The sequence below is a fragment of the Natator depressus genome, chromosome 6 (assembly GCF_965152275.1).
Source record: "Natator depressus isolate rNatDep1 chromosome 6, rNatDep2.hap1, whole genome shotgun sequence".
NCBI lineage: Eukaryota > Metazoa > Chordata > Testudines > Cheloniidae > Natator > Natator depressus.
The window spans coordinates 82397184-82413854 of record NC_134239.1 but is presented as its reverse complement, the minus strand read 5'-3'; the positions used below and the strand labels follow the sequence as shown (position 1 = coordinate 82413854).

The following is a 16671-nucleotide window of genomic DNA, read 5'->3' as shown; positions in this document are numbered from 1 at the left end:
CATTCTTTCCCTTCTCCCATATTTGTCTGCTTATCAGCCACGTAGTGCCTGATTCTGCTCCCTCTTAAATGGAACTATTTGTGATGAATGGTACATACCTGAGTAAGGGGTTGTAGAATCAGAGTGTAAGGTTTTGGGGCAACATTGTGTCTTTCTACCTAGCATGTTATTGTATCCCAGTGGTCCCTAATGCGGTGCCCGTGTCTACTGATAGGAGAGGGAGGGACATAGGACTTCCATCTTTTTGAACCTGCAGTAGCGAGAGAAGCATCTCTAGATATGACAAATGAGAGTCCCAATAAGAAGTATATCTGTACTGTTTAAAATTATACAATAGAAGAGTGTAATTGGGGTAGGGGTGTTTTCTTTAAAGATCCAGCTCTTGGAGTCAAGTGACTGAGAATCTCAGCTTTCATTAAAAGAAAAACGAGTTTTTATCATTCAGGGCTGTGGAGAAAAGCTTGAAAAGCTGAAGCCAGAGTAAGCTAAAGGCTCTGTAACCAGCAGCTGAATGAAGAAAGCCCAAATGGCATTACTTAAAAAATATCTCACGCTTTTTAAGTCAATCTCATGAATTTTGAAGGATTGGGAGGAGCATGTCGGGAAAGCGGAAGAGTTCAAAAAAGAATTAGATAAGTTCATGGAAGATAGCTCCAACAATGGCCATTAGCCAAGATGGTCAAAGATGCAACCCCATGCTCTGGGTGTCCCTCAGCCTCTGACTGCCAGAAGTTTTGACGGGTTTCAGAGTAACAGCCGTGTTAGTCTGTATTCGCAAAAAGAAAAGGAGTACTTGTGGCACCCTAGAGACTAACCAATTTATTTGAGCATAAGCTTTCGTGAGCTACAGCTCACTTCATCAGATCACTCCTTTTCTTTTTTCAGAAGTTTTGAGTGACCCATAGAGATGGATCACTTGATAATTGCCCGGTTTTGTTCATTCCCTCTGAAGCGTCTGGCACCAGCAACTAATGGCAGACAGGATACCAGGCTAGAGGGCACATCGGCTGTTCTTAAGAGGGAGACGAGGGAGGGGAGGCAGGGATTAGGGGAACTGTGACGGGGAGAAGGGGAATCTGGTGGCCGGCGGAGCACACCCGCAGACGAGGAGGGGCGCTTCTCCTGCTGCGGTGCGGACCAGACGGGACAGCTCGGCTGAGCGGGACAGCCAGGCTCCTCTCTGGGCTTTGCTGCCGCAGCGCGCCCCATGTGCGCGGCGCGGCCTGCCCTGCCCCGGGGCTGAGCGTGACTCCGAGGCTGACTGGCTCGGGCTCCTCCTCCTGTGTCTGTGGCGCTAGTGGTTTCCCCTCCCCCTCAGTCCCGTGCTGGGCGGATCACGATGGATGCCGCTCGCTGCCTCCTGCTCCCGGGCTCGGGTCGCCACCGCCTCGCTGCCTTCCCGCGGGACTAAGGAGGGAGGGGGCGGCTCCGGCGAGGAGCGTCCGGGGCGCTGGGGTAAGTGTCTGAGCGGGGCAGCGGCGCCTTTCCTCTGCCAGCCCCGGAGAGACGGAGCTCCGAGGGGCCTTTCCTGAGCCGCCAGGCCGGGTCACCCTGCGAGGCCTCCGGCTTCCCGGGAACTCGAGTGCCGCTGTCTGGCCTGGCGGGGTCGGCGCCGCCAGGGCCCGGGCAACCCAGCAAGGAGCTTCGAGGCGGCCGGGACAGCAGGCTGCGGGGAGGCGATGCGGTGCGTCAGGGGCCCCCGGAGAGTGTGGGGGGCGGCAAGTCCCAGACAGACCGTCCCCTGGCTGGGGAGGCGGGGGCGGCAGGCCCCAAAGAGCCCCTCGCCGCCGGGATCGCGTGGTTGGGGGATGCGAGGCCGGTTGGCTTCAGAGTAGAGATTTCCCTTCCCCGGAGAACGTGTGAGGGGCGGCAGGGCCCCAGAGACCGCTAGGCGGTTGGGACCTGAGTTTAGCTGTGGCCTGGCCCCTTCCCTGTTCTGCGTCTGTGCTGGGGGAGCCTGTGTGTGTCTCTGCTGTATATTTGTCTGTTAATTTGGGAGTGTTTAAAGCTGTCTGGGGCAAAGGAGCAGCAGGTGCCTCGGTTGGGCACGTCCCAATGATGCCGACTGTGACACTGGTTTTTACAGGATCCTCAGGTCAGGGATCATCTCCCTCACTGTCTGCTGGTTTTCTTGCTTTTTTTTCCTTTTCTTTTCCAGTTGGAGTTAATTATTTTCGTGTCTTACACCAATAGTGTCGGCAACGTGACCCTGCTTGTACTGACTGGCATTAGCTTTATTTAGTCTTGGAAGAGAGAATGCCAAATGTATGATCCTTGGGGGGGGGGGGGATCACAAATATTGTTAAATCTTTTCTATTTACTTTTAATAATATTTTAATGACTTTCATTACAAAAGCATCCAGTCTAAAGAGACTGAGGTAATAAAAGTAAAATACACTTCATGAGCAGTCATTTTGATTATTTAACATTTATTCTTTCATCAGAATCCTAAATTGCAAAAAGACTGTGTTTGTCTCAAACCTTTGTTACATCTTTGGGTTTTAAGCCTGCAGGAAGTAGAATTGCTGATTCAGTGTACATCTGTCTCTGTGCTGGGAGACAGTATGTTCAGAGACAGATTTTTGAGTTCCTTTTGTGAGTTCCCTCTTCCATGCCCTCAATGAAGTTATCGTTTAACCACTAACTGATCATGAGTAAACCAAGAAATCAGACCTTGGCCTGTGGAAGTTTAAACCCTTATTTGTGCATGGAAACCCCCCCCCCCCCTCCAATTCTAGAGAATGTATGGTGGAATACTTTTTCAGCATTTCACCTTTGCAACCAAGTTTCATAATGTAATTTCATTTTTGCAAAATAGGGATTTTAATAGCTAGGTTTTATGGCAAGTTTCATATGGGTAGGTTGATTCAAAGCCTTTGTTGCAGCTCAGGTATGCAAATGATCTTTATAGTTGTGTTGATCTTCAAGGACAAAGTGTATAAGGTAGATGTGACTTCTTGTTGATCTAGTGCAAGGTGGTACATAAGCATGTACTGTAGATCAAAAACATCTCTTAAGATACTGATAAAGGGACCTTCTTGATCCTGAGCTTGCATGTGCTGTGTCTTACTAGACCAACAAATAATGCCATTTACCATATATGTACACCTGGAACTCTGAATTTTGTAATGTACATTTGTAATGGTTGAATTATTCGCCTTAAAAAAAAAACTCCAAAACATTTAAAATGCATATGTTTTAGAAATACTACTTTCTCATCTCCCATTCTTTTCATTTACAATAGTATTCCACTTCTTATCCATTATGTTAGAAATTTTAATTCTCTGTAATCAAATAGAGCTTAAGGCCAGAAGGGATCGCTAGATCATCTTGTCCAGTGATTCTCAACCAGGAGTATGCGTACCCTACGGGGTAGGCAGAGGTCATCTAAGGGGTACATCAGCTCATCTAGATATTTGCCTAGTTTTAAAACAGGCTACATAAAAAGCACGAGCAAAGTCAGTACAAACTAAAATTACATGCAGACAATGACTTGTTTATTCTGCTCTGTATACTATACACTGAAATGTAAGTACAATATTTATATACAAATCGATTTATTTTATAATTATATGGTAAAAATGAAAAAGTAAGCAATTTTTCAATAATAGTATGGTGTGCCACTTGTGTTTGTCTGATTAGGTAAGCAAGTAGTTTATCAGTGAGGTGAAACTTGTGATTATGCAAGACAAATCAGCCTTCTGAAAGGGATACAGTAGTTTGGAAAGGTTGAGAGTAACTGATTTAGTCTGACCTCCAGTGTATCAGAGGCCACCAACATCATCCAACACTCGCACACTAAACCCAATAACTGAAATAAGACCAAAATATTACAGACAATGAGTGACTAGACCAGTGGTTCTCAAACTGTGCGTTGGGACCCCAAAGTGGGTCGCAACCCCATTTTAATGGGGTCACCAGGGCTGGCTTAGAGTTGCTGGGGCCCGGAGCCAAAGCCTGAGCCCCACCACCTGGGGCCAAAGGTCAAGACTTCAACCCTGGGTGGCAGTGCTCTGTTACAGGCTCCCTGTCTGGGGCTGAAGCCCTTGGGCTTTGGCTCCTCCACCTGGGGCGGTGGGGCTCAGGCTTTGGTCACCCCTTCTGGGGTCATGTAGTAATTTTTGTTGTCAGAAGGGGGTCATGGTGCAATGAAGTTTGAGAACCCCTGGACTAGACTATTACATTCCACAATTAGAGAATAGGAGGAACTTAGGTGCACCAATGCCTGAGGTCCCTGCCATTAAGTGAGATATTTCTAGAAGATCCCCAGCAAATGATGTAAACCCCACACTGCAAGGGAAGGCAAAACCTCCACAAGGTTGCTGCCAGTCAGACCCGGGGGAGAGTTCCTTTCTGACCCCCACGTATGGTGATGAGTTAGACCCTGAGCATGTGAGCAATAACCAACCTGCTAAACACCTGAGAGACTGTTTGATGCTACCTCATAGCACCAGCCCACCCTGTCCAGTGTCCCATCTCCAGTTGTGGCCATCTCTGATGCTTCAGAGAAAGGAGACAACCAAATAAAAAAAGCCCAGAATATGCTGTCGGGTGGGGAATCCCTTCTTGACCCCTGCAGCATGAGATTACAGAAACATAAGGCATAAAATGGAAGGGACCCCCAGGACTGTTGACCTAGGCCCCCACTCCATCACAAGTAATCCCGCTGCACAATTGCCCTCATGAATTTGTCCAGCTCTCTCTTAAAACCAATTAAGTTGTTTTCCCCCAGAAATCCTGTTTGGGAGGCTGTTCCAAAACCTCACTCTTCTGATGTTTAGAAACCTCCTAATCACCAGTCTGAATTTTTTCATAGCTAGTTTATACTCATTTGTTCTTGTGTCATCATTGTCCTTTGGCATAAATAGCTCTCCACTCTCTGTAGTATTTATCCTCCTGAAGTATTTATAGAGAGCAATCATATTTCCTATCAGCCTTCATTTTGCTAGGCCAAACAAGCCACACTCTTTCAGCCTTCTATTATAAAATAGGCCCTCCATTTTCCCTCATCTTCCTAACAGCTCTTCTCTGCACCTGTTTTAGTTTAAATTACTCTTTCTTGAACATGTTTGACCAAAATTGTACCGTATTTCAAATGTGGTCTTATCAGTGCCTTGTACAGTGGCATTAGTACTTCTCTATCTGTAGTGGAAATGCCTTTCCTGATGCATCCTTTGATCACATTTGCCTTTTTTGTAGTTGCTCACATTGGTGGCTCACAGTTATCCTGTGATCAACCAGCACTACCGTCTCTCTTCTTTGTCACTTCCAACTGATGAGTCCCCCATCTTATAACAGAAATTCTTATTAGATCCTAAGTGCATGATCTTGCACATTGTACTATCTAATTTCATCCCAATTCTGTTAGTCTAGTCTTCAAGGTCATCTAGGTCTTCATATAATATTCCAGTCCTCCTGTGTATCACTCCCAACTTTGTATCATCAGCAAATTTTAGTAGCACGCACACACTTTTTGTACCAAGGTCATTAATCAAAAATATTAAATAACATTGGTCCAAAGACCAATCCTTGAGGAACTCCACTAGCAACCTCCCTCTGGTCTGATAGTTCACCTTTTAGCACAAGCTCTTGCCTTCCCCTTTAGCCAGTACCTTAACCACTTTACAATTCTTGTACTAATCCCCATCTTCCTTAATTTCAATAATAATTTCCCATGTGGTACTGTATTAAATGTTTTACTGAAGTCCAAGTTTATAAGATGTGCTGCGTTTTCCTTATCTACAAAATAAGTTATCTCCTCAAAGAAGGAAATCATGTCACATTGCATTACATCCCCTTTTCTGTTTACCTTCCTGAATTTAATTATTCTTTCCTTCACAGTATGTTCTAAAGCCTTGCATTCTACTGAGGTCAGACTAATGGGTTTATAGTTATCCTGCTCGGTTTTTTTCCCTTCCTTAAATATAGGTCAGTTGTTAGCTATTCTCCAGTCGTACGGTACCACAAAGACTAGATAGTTTTTTATTAAAAATTGTTGATACTGGACTAGTAATCTTCTCATGTGCTAGTTCTTCCAGTATTCTGCGATAGATGTTATCTGGTCCCCCTGATCTGAGCCTGTTAAGTTCCTGAAGTTTTTCTTCCACCTCAGTTGTGGCAATTTCCATTTCAGTCAGCCATCCTGCCTTCATGTTCCATATTATCATCCTTATTGGAAACCGAGGCCAAGTATTCATTTAGTTTTTGGGCCATTCCTAGATTATCATTAATCTTTTCCCCATCCACGCTGTATAGTAGCCCAACCTCATCCTTCCTTATGCTCTTTTTATATATATAACTAAAAATATTTCTAAAATTTCCTTGGCAAGAGCAAATTCAGCTTGACTTTTAGCAATTCTTGTGTTGTTCCTACATTTTCTAACCTCCAAGATGTAACTTTCTTTGTTGATCAGTCATTTTTCCATTCCCTATAGGCTTTCTGCTTACTCCTAATAATCTTCTTGAGGTGATTATTCATTCATTTGGTTCTGGAACCTTTCTGTACAAGTTTTTTCCCAGTACTTGGGATGCAAATGGCAGACCGTTTTTGTATCCAGGCAGACCGCACACTCTTCTGTTCTCTGGATCTGGCCTATCAATTCTTCTTTGTATGGAGTCCCCAGTTACATAGACCTGTCTCTTCCTAATGTTGTTCATCTCTCTTAAGTTCTGTCCCTCAGGCTTTTGTACATTATCCTCATATTTTCCATGTGCTCTGATGCCTGGCTGTTTTCATATTCATAAAAACTATATAAAGGTTTCCTTCTGAGTCTTAAGTTGCAGATCTGTCTCAGTAAGTTTCATTTCATGCCCGTCTGAATGGGTATGTACCTGTAAAATCTCTCTTGAAATTTCTTATAAAAAATATTTGAGCAAAGAGATGCTTTAGCATTGGGGAAGTTGGACCTGTGTTTTGAAAGGTGACATCAGCTGAGTCATTCTTCAGAAAATATGTATCTGAAAAATAAGTTTATAAGAAAATGTAAGTTAAGATATGAAAAATTGTTCCCCTCAGGGTTTTAGCTGTAAGTTTTCACTAAAAATAGTAGTAGAATCTAAAGCTTGCTTGACTGTGCCTGGGAAAGAAGGCTCTTGTTTTAAGTTAAGTAGAACAACCTAATTAGGTTACACTCATGTAGGTTTAAAAAAAACCAACACCTTGTCATCATCTGGTGTGAGATCTTAAATGATGAAGTGAAAGATCCAATAGATGTCAGAAAACATGTTACAGGAGGAACAAATGGAAAAGGTTAATAAGACAGATCCTGATGAGTTGTTTCTTCTTTCCAGGTGAAGACTGCAAAAATCTGAGTCTGACTGGAGGGAAAGTTTCACTGTACTCAGACTATCCTGGCTTGAACACTTTAAGGATTTTTTGGTACTTTTTAATTTAAGCCAAGGCGGCTTTTTAAAACCATGGCAGATGTGGACCCAGACACGTTGCTTGAATGGCTACAGATGGGGCAGGGGGATGAAAGGGATATGCAACTAATAGCTTTGGAACAGTTATGCATGCTGCTTTTGATGTCGGACAATGTGGATCGTTGTTTTGAAACGTAAGTATATTTCTGTTCTTCATTTGCAGGGGCTTTCTGTCCTCCATTTGCAGGCTGTGGCAGTTTTATTTAACAACTTTTCCTTACTAAGTAGGTATATGTAAAGTTTGACATGCAGAACTTGAAGCTTCCGCAGTCTTGAAAATGTTATTGCAGAAAAAAATTTCTATTCTGTGCCCAGGCAATGCTCACTACAAGAGTATTTTGAGTACCTACTCATTTTGCAATGAATGAAAAGTATGGCAACTGTGCAGTTGACAGGAAATACTAATTTGTGCACAGTTTATTTATTTTTTTTTAAAGCTTGTTTGGTGTTGAAAAACTATATTCTTGTTTACCCCTATTAGAGAGCATTACATTATCTATGTTTTTTAAAATAATAGAAAATAGCCTTTTTACACTAAAAATTGAATTATACTGTATTATTTTAAAATGCCTACTCTGAGATTTTTAATTTTTCCTCATGTGATATACAGTAGCTCTTATTTTTAACTCTGCAAGCTAAAAAAAATCATTAACATAACTGATGCTGGCACTTAATATTTGAGCGTTGATGATCCATATTAATGTATATCAAATATATTAGTTTCTGTAATTGCTAAATAGTGGGTCTGGAAAGGATGGATTTTGATACAAAGGCATGAACAAAATTTGATCCTTTAAAAATTATTAGTACTTAATGTAGTGGTTTCCATTCTCCTTTTTGTTGGAGCCCTCTTTGCAGTGTTTTGGTGGATAGTCCGTCCTCTTGTCTGTCATTGCTCCTCAGGTTTCCTTGTCTCTCTGTGTCATGTATTAGTACAGTTTCTGCTCCTCCACCTCTGCTTCTCCTCTCCTCCCCCCCATTTTCTTCCTCCTCTTTTCCATCTAATCACTAGAAGAAGACCTTGGAGTTGCTAGAGGGTTCCCTAGTGCAGTGGTTCTCAACCAGAGATCCAGGGCCACCTGGGGGCTGGGAGCAGGTTTCGGGGGTCCTCCAAGCAGGGCCAGCGTTAGACTTGCTGGCGCTCAGGGCAGACAGCTGAAGCCCCACTTCATGGGGCTAAAGCTTGGGGCCCTGAGCCCTGCCACCCGGGGCTAAAGCCAGAGCCTGAGCAACTTAGCTTTGCAGGGGCCCCAGCAATTGCCCTGCTTGCTGCCCCCTAATGCCAGCCCTGGCTTTTCTAAGCAGAAAACCAGTTGTTTTGGCACAAGTGGGCTGTGGAGTTTTTACAGCATATTGGGGGTGAGGGGGATCTCAGAAAGAAACAGGTTGAGAACCCTGCCCTAGTGGATCTCTTGGGTAGAATTATATATGCAGTTGTGTCTGAGTTGAGTGCTATGGAAGCATTTTTGTACGTGTGGCAGGGATTTTGAATCTTCTGGATTTTGAAGCCGTATATGTGTGAGCAGCTCCTGTAGTAGGAGCAGTCGTGGAGGGTTGGATGGCTTTTAAGGAGCCTATATTCCATGGTTACTTGAAAATCAGAAATTGATATAAAAATGTATTCATTACTGTGTTTTTACAGAATACTTTAGTGATTAAAAATTACTCTGTGGGCTGAAGAGTTTACAATCTATAGATATAATTAAGAATGGATATTTGTCACCGGGGCGTGCATTTACTGCTCCTTTCCTCTGACTGTCAATCCCTACTTGGGTATGGGGCCTGCCACCTCAGGCTGAGAAACGCTAATTTACTGGCTTCTTAACTTGGCTTCATTGACATAGGTTTGAGTGCACAGTTGAAAAATAACTGTTCTAGTGTATATTTTAGATGGGTTGTCCACTAAAATTCATACCGCATTGAACAAAAGTTGAAATGTAATGACAAGCTTTTATACAAATATCTTCTATTTCTATATTTCATTTGAAAATAGGTCTGAAATATAAACTTGTGAAACGTAAAGCGTGTGGTGTGTTTGTTTTATTTATAGCAGATATTTATCTTTAAATCAACTTCTCATTCACAGTTTTTGGTTCCTTTATATTTTGTGTTTCTCTTTGTAAAAGCATATCTGACGAACACTGTGCCTTTATCATGTTGGCTTTTTTTTTAAACCATTATGATTTATGGTTCCTAAAATGATATACTTGAGTTTCAGAAGAGAGAGAGAGACTGAAGTGTCCATTAAACTACTTCAATTTTTTTTTAACAGACTAGATTTCAAGTTGATTTTGTTCCTTTATGAGCCTCTGTTTACAAAATGGCTTGTGTCTTAAAATTGGTTGCAATTTATAGGTCAGTGCTGGCCAGCATGTCCACATGTTGACAGCATAACTAATAGTTCTTGAAAATATTTCTTGAATTGGTTTTCAATAATATTTTAAAAGAAATGATGCCTTGTCTAAATAGGGGATCACTGTGTGGCACGTGTGTTACAAAACATATTTTTCAGTAATAAAGCTTGAAAATAGTTTCAGGGCATGGCCCAATTTGTAATGTAGACCGCTCTCTGACCTCCAGAAAAATGTCTCTGCAAACTTAAAAGCATGTTTTTTTGTGGTATAGCAAATCCGTGAGATGCCAAAGCAGATGTCATGCTTTAAGACCTTTGATCTGTGAAGAAATGTGATAGTTTATTTCAGGAACCAGTAAAGAGTGGCTTTTATTGGAAAGAATTGTGTTGAAAAATTCTTCGTTCACTAAATTGAGAGTTGAATGAGATCGCATCTTGTATATTTTTGGGATACAAAGTGTGTACTAAAATTAGTGGGAGATTAACAATGTGAATTGCTGATGCTCAGCATGCCTTTGAAGATGACGGTGAAACCAGTCTCTGAATTTAGAGAAAGTTATGACCCAGTCAGAAAGATGGGGAACAAGCATATAAAAATGCTTGCTCAGTATCCTGATATAGGTGGAATCTGATCTTTATTGAAGCAGATTCCAAGGTGGAAGGCTAATAACAAATTATGGTGCCAAGTGGTTGAAGTTTTAACGGCTGTAACCCAAGATATTGGCATTTTACAGATGATGAAATTTTCTTCGGTGGTTAGTAACGCTAATGTTAATGAGTCACTATTTCATTCATCTTCTAGTGACAATGATTCAGAGAGAGACTGATTGTTAGTCACTCAGCAGTTAGAATGGCTAGAATTTCAACCAGGAACAGAAACACTAGTAGCTCAAGTTGCTAAAACTTGGTGTGATATGATTGAGTAGAAACATAGTTCAGTTTCAGACAGTTGAATTTGAGGAATATAATTGTTATAATATAATTGAGGAATACAAATACCTTTGTAGCCTAAGGGAACGTTCCCTAAGCTGGGAAAGAGAAGACCAAGAGTTGAAATTTAACCTCTTATGATTGTGGTTTATATTCCTATGCATCGCACGATCCTTTTTATTGACAAAGACCTCAAATCCCAATCCTATAAGGTAGTTAAGTATAGGTTGCCACTCCATTTTACAAATTAGGTGGTGTGTGTTTTTTTTTTTTTTTTTTTTTTTTTTTTTTTAAAGAGAGTTTACACAAAGTTACTGCAGGAATAGAAGCTAAATTTCGAACATGGCAGCTCCAGTCAGGTCTAATCAGCTACATTGCCTTTCAGATTAATTATGTTTAGGCATGGGAAAATGTGGTGTTTACTTTTTTAAAAATAATTTCAACATATAGTGATATTTATTTTAAAGCTTTTTTTATTTTTATCAATCTAAATTTTTACAGTTACAGGAAATTATGGTCGGCCAACATCACATGTCAAAATATACAAGGTAAATACACCTCTACCCCGATATAACGCTGTCCTCAGGAGCCAAAAAATCTTACCGCGTTATAGGTGAAACGGCATTATATTGAACTTGCTTTGATCCACTGGCACACGCAGCTCCGCCCCCCTGGAGCGCTGCTTTACCGCATTATATCTGAATTCGTGTTATATTGGGTCGCGTTACCTCGGGGTAGAGGTGTATCCTTAAATCAAACGCTAGTAAGCAGCATTTTTCTTATTTTGTGTATCTGTAAATTTAGATTATTATGGCAAGTATTTTTTGTCAGTTTGTGTGTGTACGTATAATCAAAATTTATTGATAAAAATCTAATCCTTCCCAGCGTAAATATGCTTTAGTTATCTTATCTGTAACCACAGAACTTCTTCCCTGGATGCATTCCACAGAACCACACACTTCTTCCCTGGATGCATTTTCACTGGAGGGAAAAGTGTGTTCTTACCTCATGTTAGCTGACACATGGTAATATAGTAAAATCCGAGTGCAGACAAGACAGTTTGTAGTCTTGACACAAGTTACACAGGTTGAAGTAAAGACTGTGTGGGAGCCTTGGGTTTACCCTGACCTATCAAAACAAGAGTTCGTAGTTTTAACTAGGATTTTACCTCATGTTAGTTAGCGAACATATGAAGTAAGAACAAACCTTTTCCCCCCTAGGAAAGACGAGGCCCCAGAATCAGGGATATAACCTGAGATTCCTAATGTCCAATGTGCTGCTGTTGTCTAGCAAAAAATTGTGTAACCACCAAGGAAAGCATGTCTAGTTCTTCTCTGTTGGCTGAACTAAACATAGGCTAGCAGTTACTCCTGTAACTCCAGAGGTAGAGCTCTGAGCTGGGAGCCTCCTGTTGACTCATGAGCAGGGCTGTTGTAGTTGCTTGTGACACATTTTTTTTGTAAATTTGCTTTTTAAAACTTTTTAATTCACAATGAGACTATATACCATAACAGATTTGTAATGAAGAACTAGTATAATTTTTGGTTCTTTATACCATCATTTACAGTAACTTCAGCAGTGTTAAGGTAAAATATCTTTCCGAACATATAGATTATGTGACAGCCAAATATACTGCTCTGTTGATAGTCTCAGGTCACTGTTAAGGTTTTACACTAGCATGCATATTTGATTAAATAGGGATAGGCATAGGTATTACTTCTTGATATCTGTTGTAGACGTAAGTGAAATCCTTATGGATTGTTGGATTGGGTTATCGGCAGTGTTGTAGGTAATGTGAGAATGGCAACAAATGCAGGACTTTTATTTCCCTGCTTTTAAGGTTTTGAGTTGGATGTGTGTTGCGACCTTAATTGTCACAAAGCAAACCTTTTCTGTGTTCCAACTACTAAAGGGCTTGTCTACGTTTACAGTGCCACTGTAGGCACGTGGTGAAGACCCTACCTATGCTGACAGGAGAGCTTCTCCTGTTGGTGTAAGTACTCCACCTCTCAGAGAATTGGTAAATATGTCAATTGGAGAAGCCCTTTAACTTTACTATAAAAAACACTTAGAGAACACTGCTAATTAAATTGTGGATAACTCAAAGATTGGTATAGTGGTAAATACTGATGTCAGGGCAGTCATACAAAGCCATTGAAACAAAATACATTTTACTACAGCCAAATGCAGAGTTATACATCTATGAGCAAGAAATGCAGGCCATACTTAAAGGATGGAAAGAGTGTACTTTGCAAAGCAGTGATTTTGAAAAGCATTTAGGGCAGTCGTGGGCAACCTGTGGTCTACGGGAGGTCGGTCAACGTCAGCAAAATGTCTCGTGGCCCGCAATCAGATTACCCTGATGGGCCACTTGTGACCCATCACTGATTTAGGGTTCACAGTGGACAAGCAACTGAACGTGAACTCCCAGTATGATGCTGTGGTATAACAGGCTACTGTGATTCTTGGGATGTATGAGCAGGAGAATAGGAGTAAGGAGGTGATTTTAGCGTCTGTGTATGGCATTGGTAAGATAGGTACTGGAATTCTGTATCCAGGTATGGTGTCCAAATTTAAAAAAAAGGGATTTTGAAGAATTGGAGAGTATGTGGAAAAGAGCCACAGAATGTTGTGATCATAGAATATCAGGGTTGGAAGGGACCTCAGGAGGTCATCTAGTCCAACCCCCTGCTCAATGCAGGACCAATCCCCAAATTTTGCCCCAGATCCCTAAATGGTCCCCTCAAGGATTGAACTCACAAGCCTGGGTTTAGCAGGCCAATGCTCAAACCACTGAGCCATCCCTCCCCCCTGGATGGTTGGAGAGAATGCCTTATGGTGAGAGACTTAGAGAGTTCATTCAGTATCAAAAAGAAGATTGAGAGGCTACTTGATTACAATGCGTACGTACCTTCATGGAGAGAAAATGTCTTGTATTAAAAGGCATAACTACGGTTGGAAGATAAAACCGACAGATTGAAAGTAGAAATTAGGCATAGATGTTTAACAGTGAGGATGATTAATCACTGGAACTAATTATCCAAGGAAATGGTGGAGTCTCTGTCTCCTGATGTCTTCAGATCAATAATTGGATGTCTTTATGGAAGACATGCTTGGTTAAACACACATGATCGGGTGCAATACAGGAATAACTGAGTGAAATGTGGTGATCTGTGATGTACAGGACGTCAGATTTGATGATTAAGTGGTCTCTTCTGGCATTAAAGTCTACTAATCTATGAATATTACAATTTCCAGAGCACTATGCAAAGCTAATTAATGTGCATAATACTGAAGAAGATGAGAAATAGTATCCATGTTATAGATGGGGAATTGAACAGAGAAGTTAAGTGACTTGTTTGGGCTGTTATGGTTGTGAAAACAACATTGCAAATATGAATTTAATCAGGTGGTGCTAGACTGTTTCCATGCTAATGAGTGATTGTGTTAGCACCTGATGCATTGTGTTCACTTGAGTTTTAGTCTTAGGGCTTGTCTACAGTGCCAATTTACAGCACTGTAACTTGCTGCGCTCAGGGGTGTGTTTTTTCACACCCCGAGCAAGAAAGTTTCAGCTCTGTGAAGCGCTAGTGTAGACAGTGTGCCAGTGCTGGGAGCTACGCCCCTCATGGAGGTGGTTTTTTTTAGAGCGCTGGGAAAGTTCTCTCCCAGCGCTGCGCCAGCGACCACACAAGCCATGTTAAAGTGCTGCTGCAGCAGTGCTTTAGTGTTGCCAGTGTAGACTAGCCCTTATACTCACTCTCAGTCCGGCCAACTCAAGTGAAAAGCACCACCCCCCACAAGGGGTTTTGTGTATGGACGGGACCTGAACTAGGAGTACCACCTGAGTTATACTGTGAGTTAACTGCAGTGAAGACAAGCCCTGAGACACAGTTTTAGTTTAATTAGCTGGAGGGAAGGTTTGAAACCACTCTCCTTACCTTCACTATGTTCAGCTTCCCTTTCACTCCACTCCCGTTTACATGGAGGTACCTGCTGGAATAGCTGCAGGGTATGTTGTTTCCCATATGGCTGATAATTGCGCTATGATTCCAGCTGGTAGCTACGCTGTGGGATCTTCCTACCTGGGGTGGAACAGGATTTGTGAGGGCAGGTTTAAAGTTTCTGCTCCATGAAAATGCAATGAATTTTAAACCCTGAAATACAGTAATCTGTTACAGATTAATCATTTAATCTCAGAATTTGAAGATGTTGATTGATAAAGTGACTTTTCAGTTTGTTCCTTGTCCAGAATATCTGAAAAGACCTGAATTTTGTTGGTTTATGTTGAGATACAATGTGGTACACCCACAATTAGCCTGATGCTGTACCTTTGTTGTTTTGTTAGGTATTGTGACTCCTATCCCCTTCTTTGGACTACCACAAATGTATACTACTGTGTTTTCTTTGGGGTGTCATTTGATTTAAAAAAAAAAACCAACATGCCAGAATTATAGAAGACCTATGCAGAATATGTAGATAATGATTTACAGGGCTGACTGTATTTGGGACTCTCTAAACAAGAAAGCTGTTTCATCATTCCTACTTAAAAGTAGCACGTATCTGGATACATAGAGTCAGATGTCATCACGGATGTAGGTAAAATTAATTTGATTGTCCTTATATGTCAAAACAGCAAAGAAAACTGTCACAGAATGAGATCATCAGCAATATAAATGGTATATTGGACAGTTCACACTTCTTACACTGTGTAGAATCTCTGAATACTTTATTTCAGTGATAGTTTTATCATCTTAATGAGCTGTTCATGTTAAATGTTGTTGTTTCCCAGAATTTATATTTCAAACTCTCTAAAGGTGCCATCTGTGCAGGATTTTCATTCCTGGGGTCTTAGCTCTTCAGAGATCAGGATGACTCCCTGAGCCATAATGTCTTCAGAGCAAAATGCAAAACCCACTTCTCTGACAAACGCTTTGCAATTACACCACATCTAAATGAAAAACTAAACATATAAAGAGGTTGCTGTTGAGAGGGATGATGATATATAATGGAATAACAACGAGGAGTCCTTGTGGCAACCTTTGAGACTAACAAATGTATTTGGGCATAAGCTTTCGTGGGATATAACCCATTTCATCAGATGCATGGAGTGGAAAATACAATAAGCAGGTATAAATATACAGCACATGAAAAGATGAGTTGCCTTACCAAGTTGGGGGTCAGTGCTAACGAGGCCATTTCAATCAGAGTGGATGTGACCCATTCCTAGCAAGAATGACAAGAAGATGAAAATAAAATGAAAACATTATTATTCTTCAAGTGTTTGTCTACACAGATTCTACTTTTGGTGCATCAGTTCCCTTGTGCGGGCAAGATTAGATTCTTTTTGGCTAGTGCTGTGTGCTTTCACTGTGCCTACACCCTAGGTGGTCTTCCACCTCCCCACATGAGGGCATGGATGGTGGAGCAGGCCATACTGCTCCTCAGTTCCTCCTTTCCCTCTGTAGTTTCAAGATGGCATCCATGGCAGTGTCTACTTCTTTTGCACACTGCGATTTACCTTAGCTATTTAGTGTTGTTACTATTAGTAATTAGTGTAGAGTAGTTAAGTTTCCTTTTGCCCACTGGTCTATATAGAGAAAATATTAGCATAGCTTAGTCCGTAGCCTGGAAACAACTTCCCCACCACCCCGATACAGGGGTACTAGGATCATGGCAGAGGCTGTTACCAGGATTTAAGGCTTGTTTTTCGTGTGGTGCTGTCATACCCATTAGTGATGGGCTCTCATGGTATCTGATCTGTCTGTGAATCACGCAGAATATGTCTTTCTCTAAGCACACCGAGAGAGCAAGGGAGGAGGCTGAAACTTTTCCTGCTTGAGAAGTTGATGCAGTCCTCCTCAAAGTCAAGAAGATGTTTGGAGAAGCCTCAGCCCATTTCTGTCAGCACCCTGGTTTAGAGCCCTGCAAATCCACGGATATCCGCTTCATATCTGTGGACCATT

At 41.6% G+C, this 16671-nt stretch overlaps 1 protein-coding gene across 5 annotated transcripts in view; it reads left to right on the top strand.

The window, feature by feature from the left end:
• Window positions 1-1294: 1294 nt before the first annotated feature.
• The window catches only part of HECTD1 (HECT domain E3 ubiquitin protein ligase 1), a 95084-nt gene continuing 79707 nt past the window's right edge, over window positions 1295-16671 (top strand). For 4 of the 5 annotated variants that reach the window (XM_074955811.1, XM_074955809.1, XM_074955810.1 and 1 more), the window contains exons 1-2: window positions 1296-1455; window positions 7291-7556. In XM_074955811.1, coding sequence (XP_074811912.1) covers window positions 7417-7556 — 140 coding nt within the window. In that variant the 5' untranslated portion in view covers window positions 1296-1455; window positions 7291-7416. Of the gene's footprint in view, window positions 1456-7290; window positions 7557-16671 lie in introns of all 5 variants that reach the window. The other variant, XM_074955813.1, reaches the window with a different exon arrangement.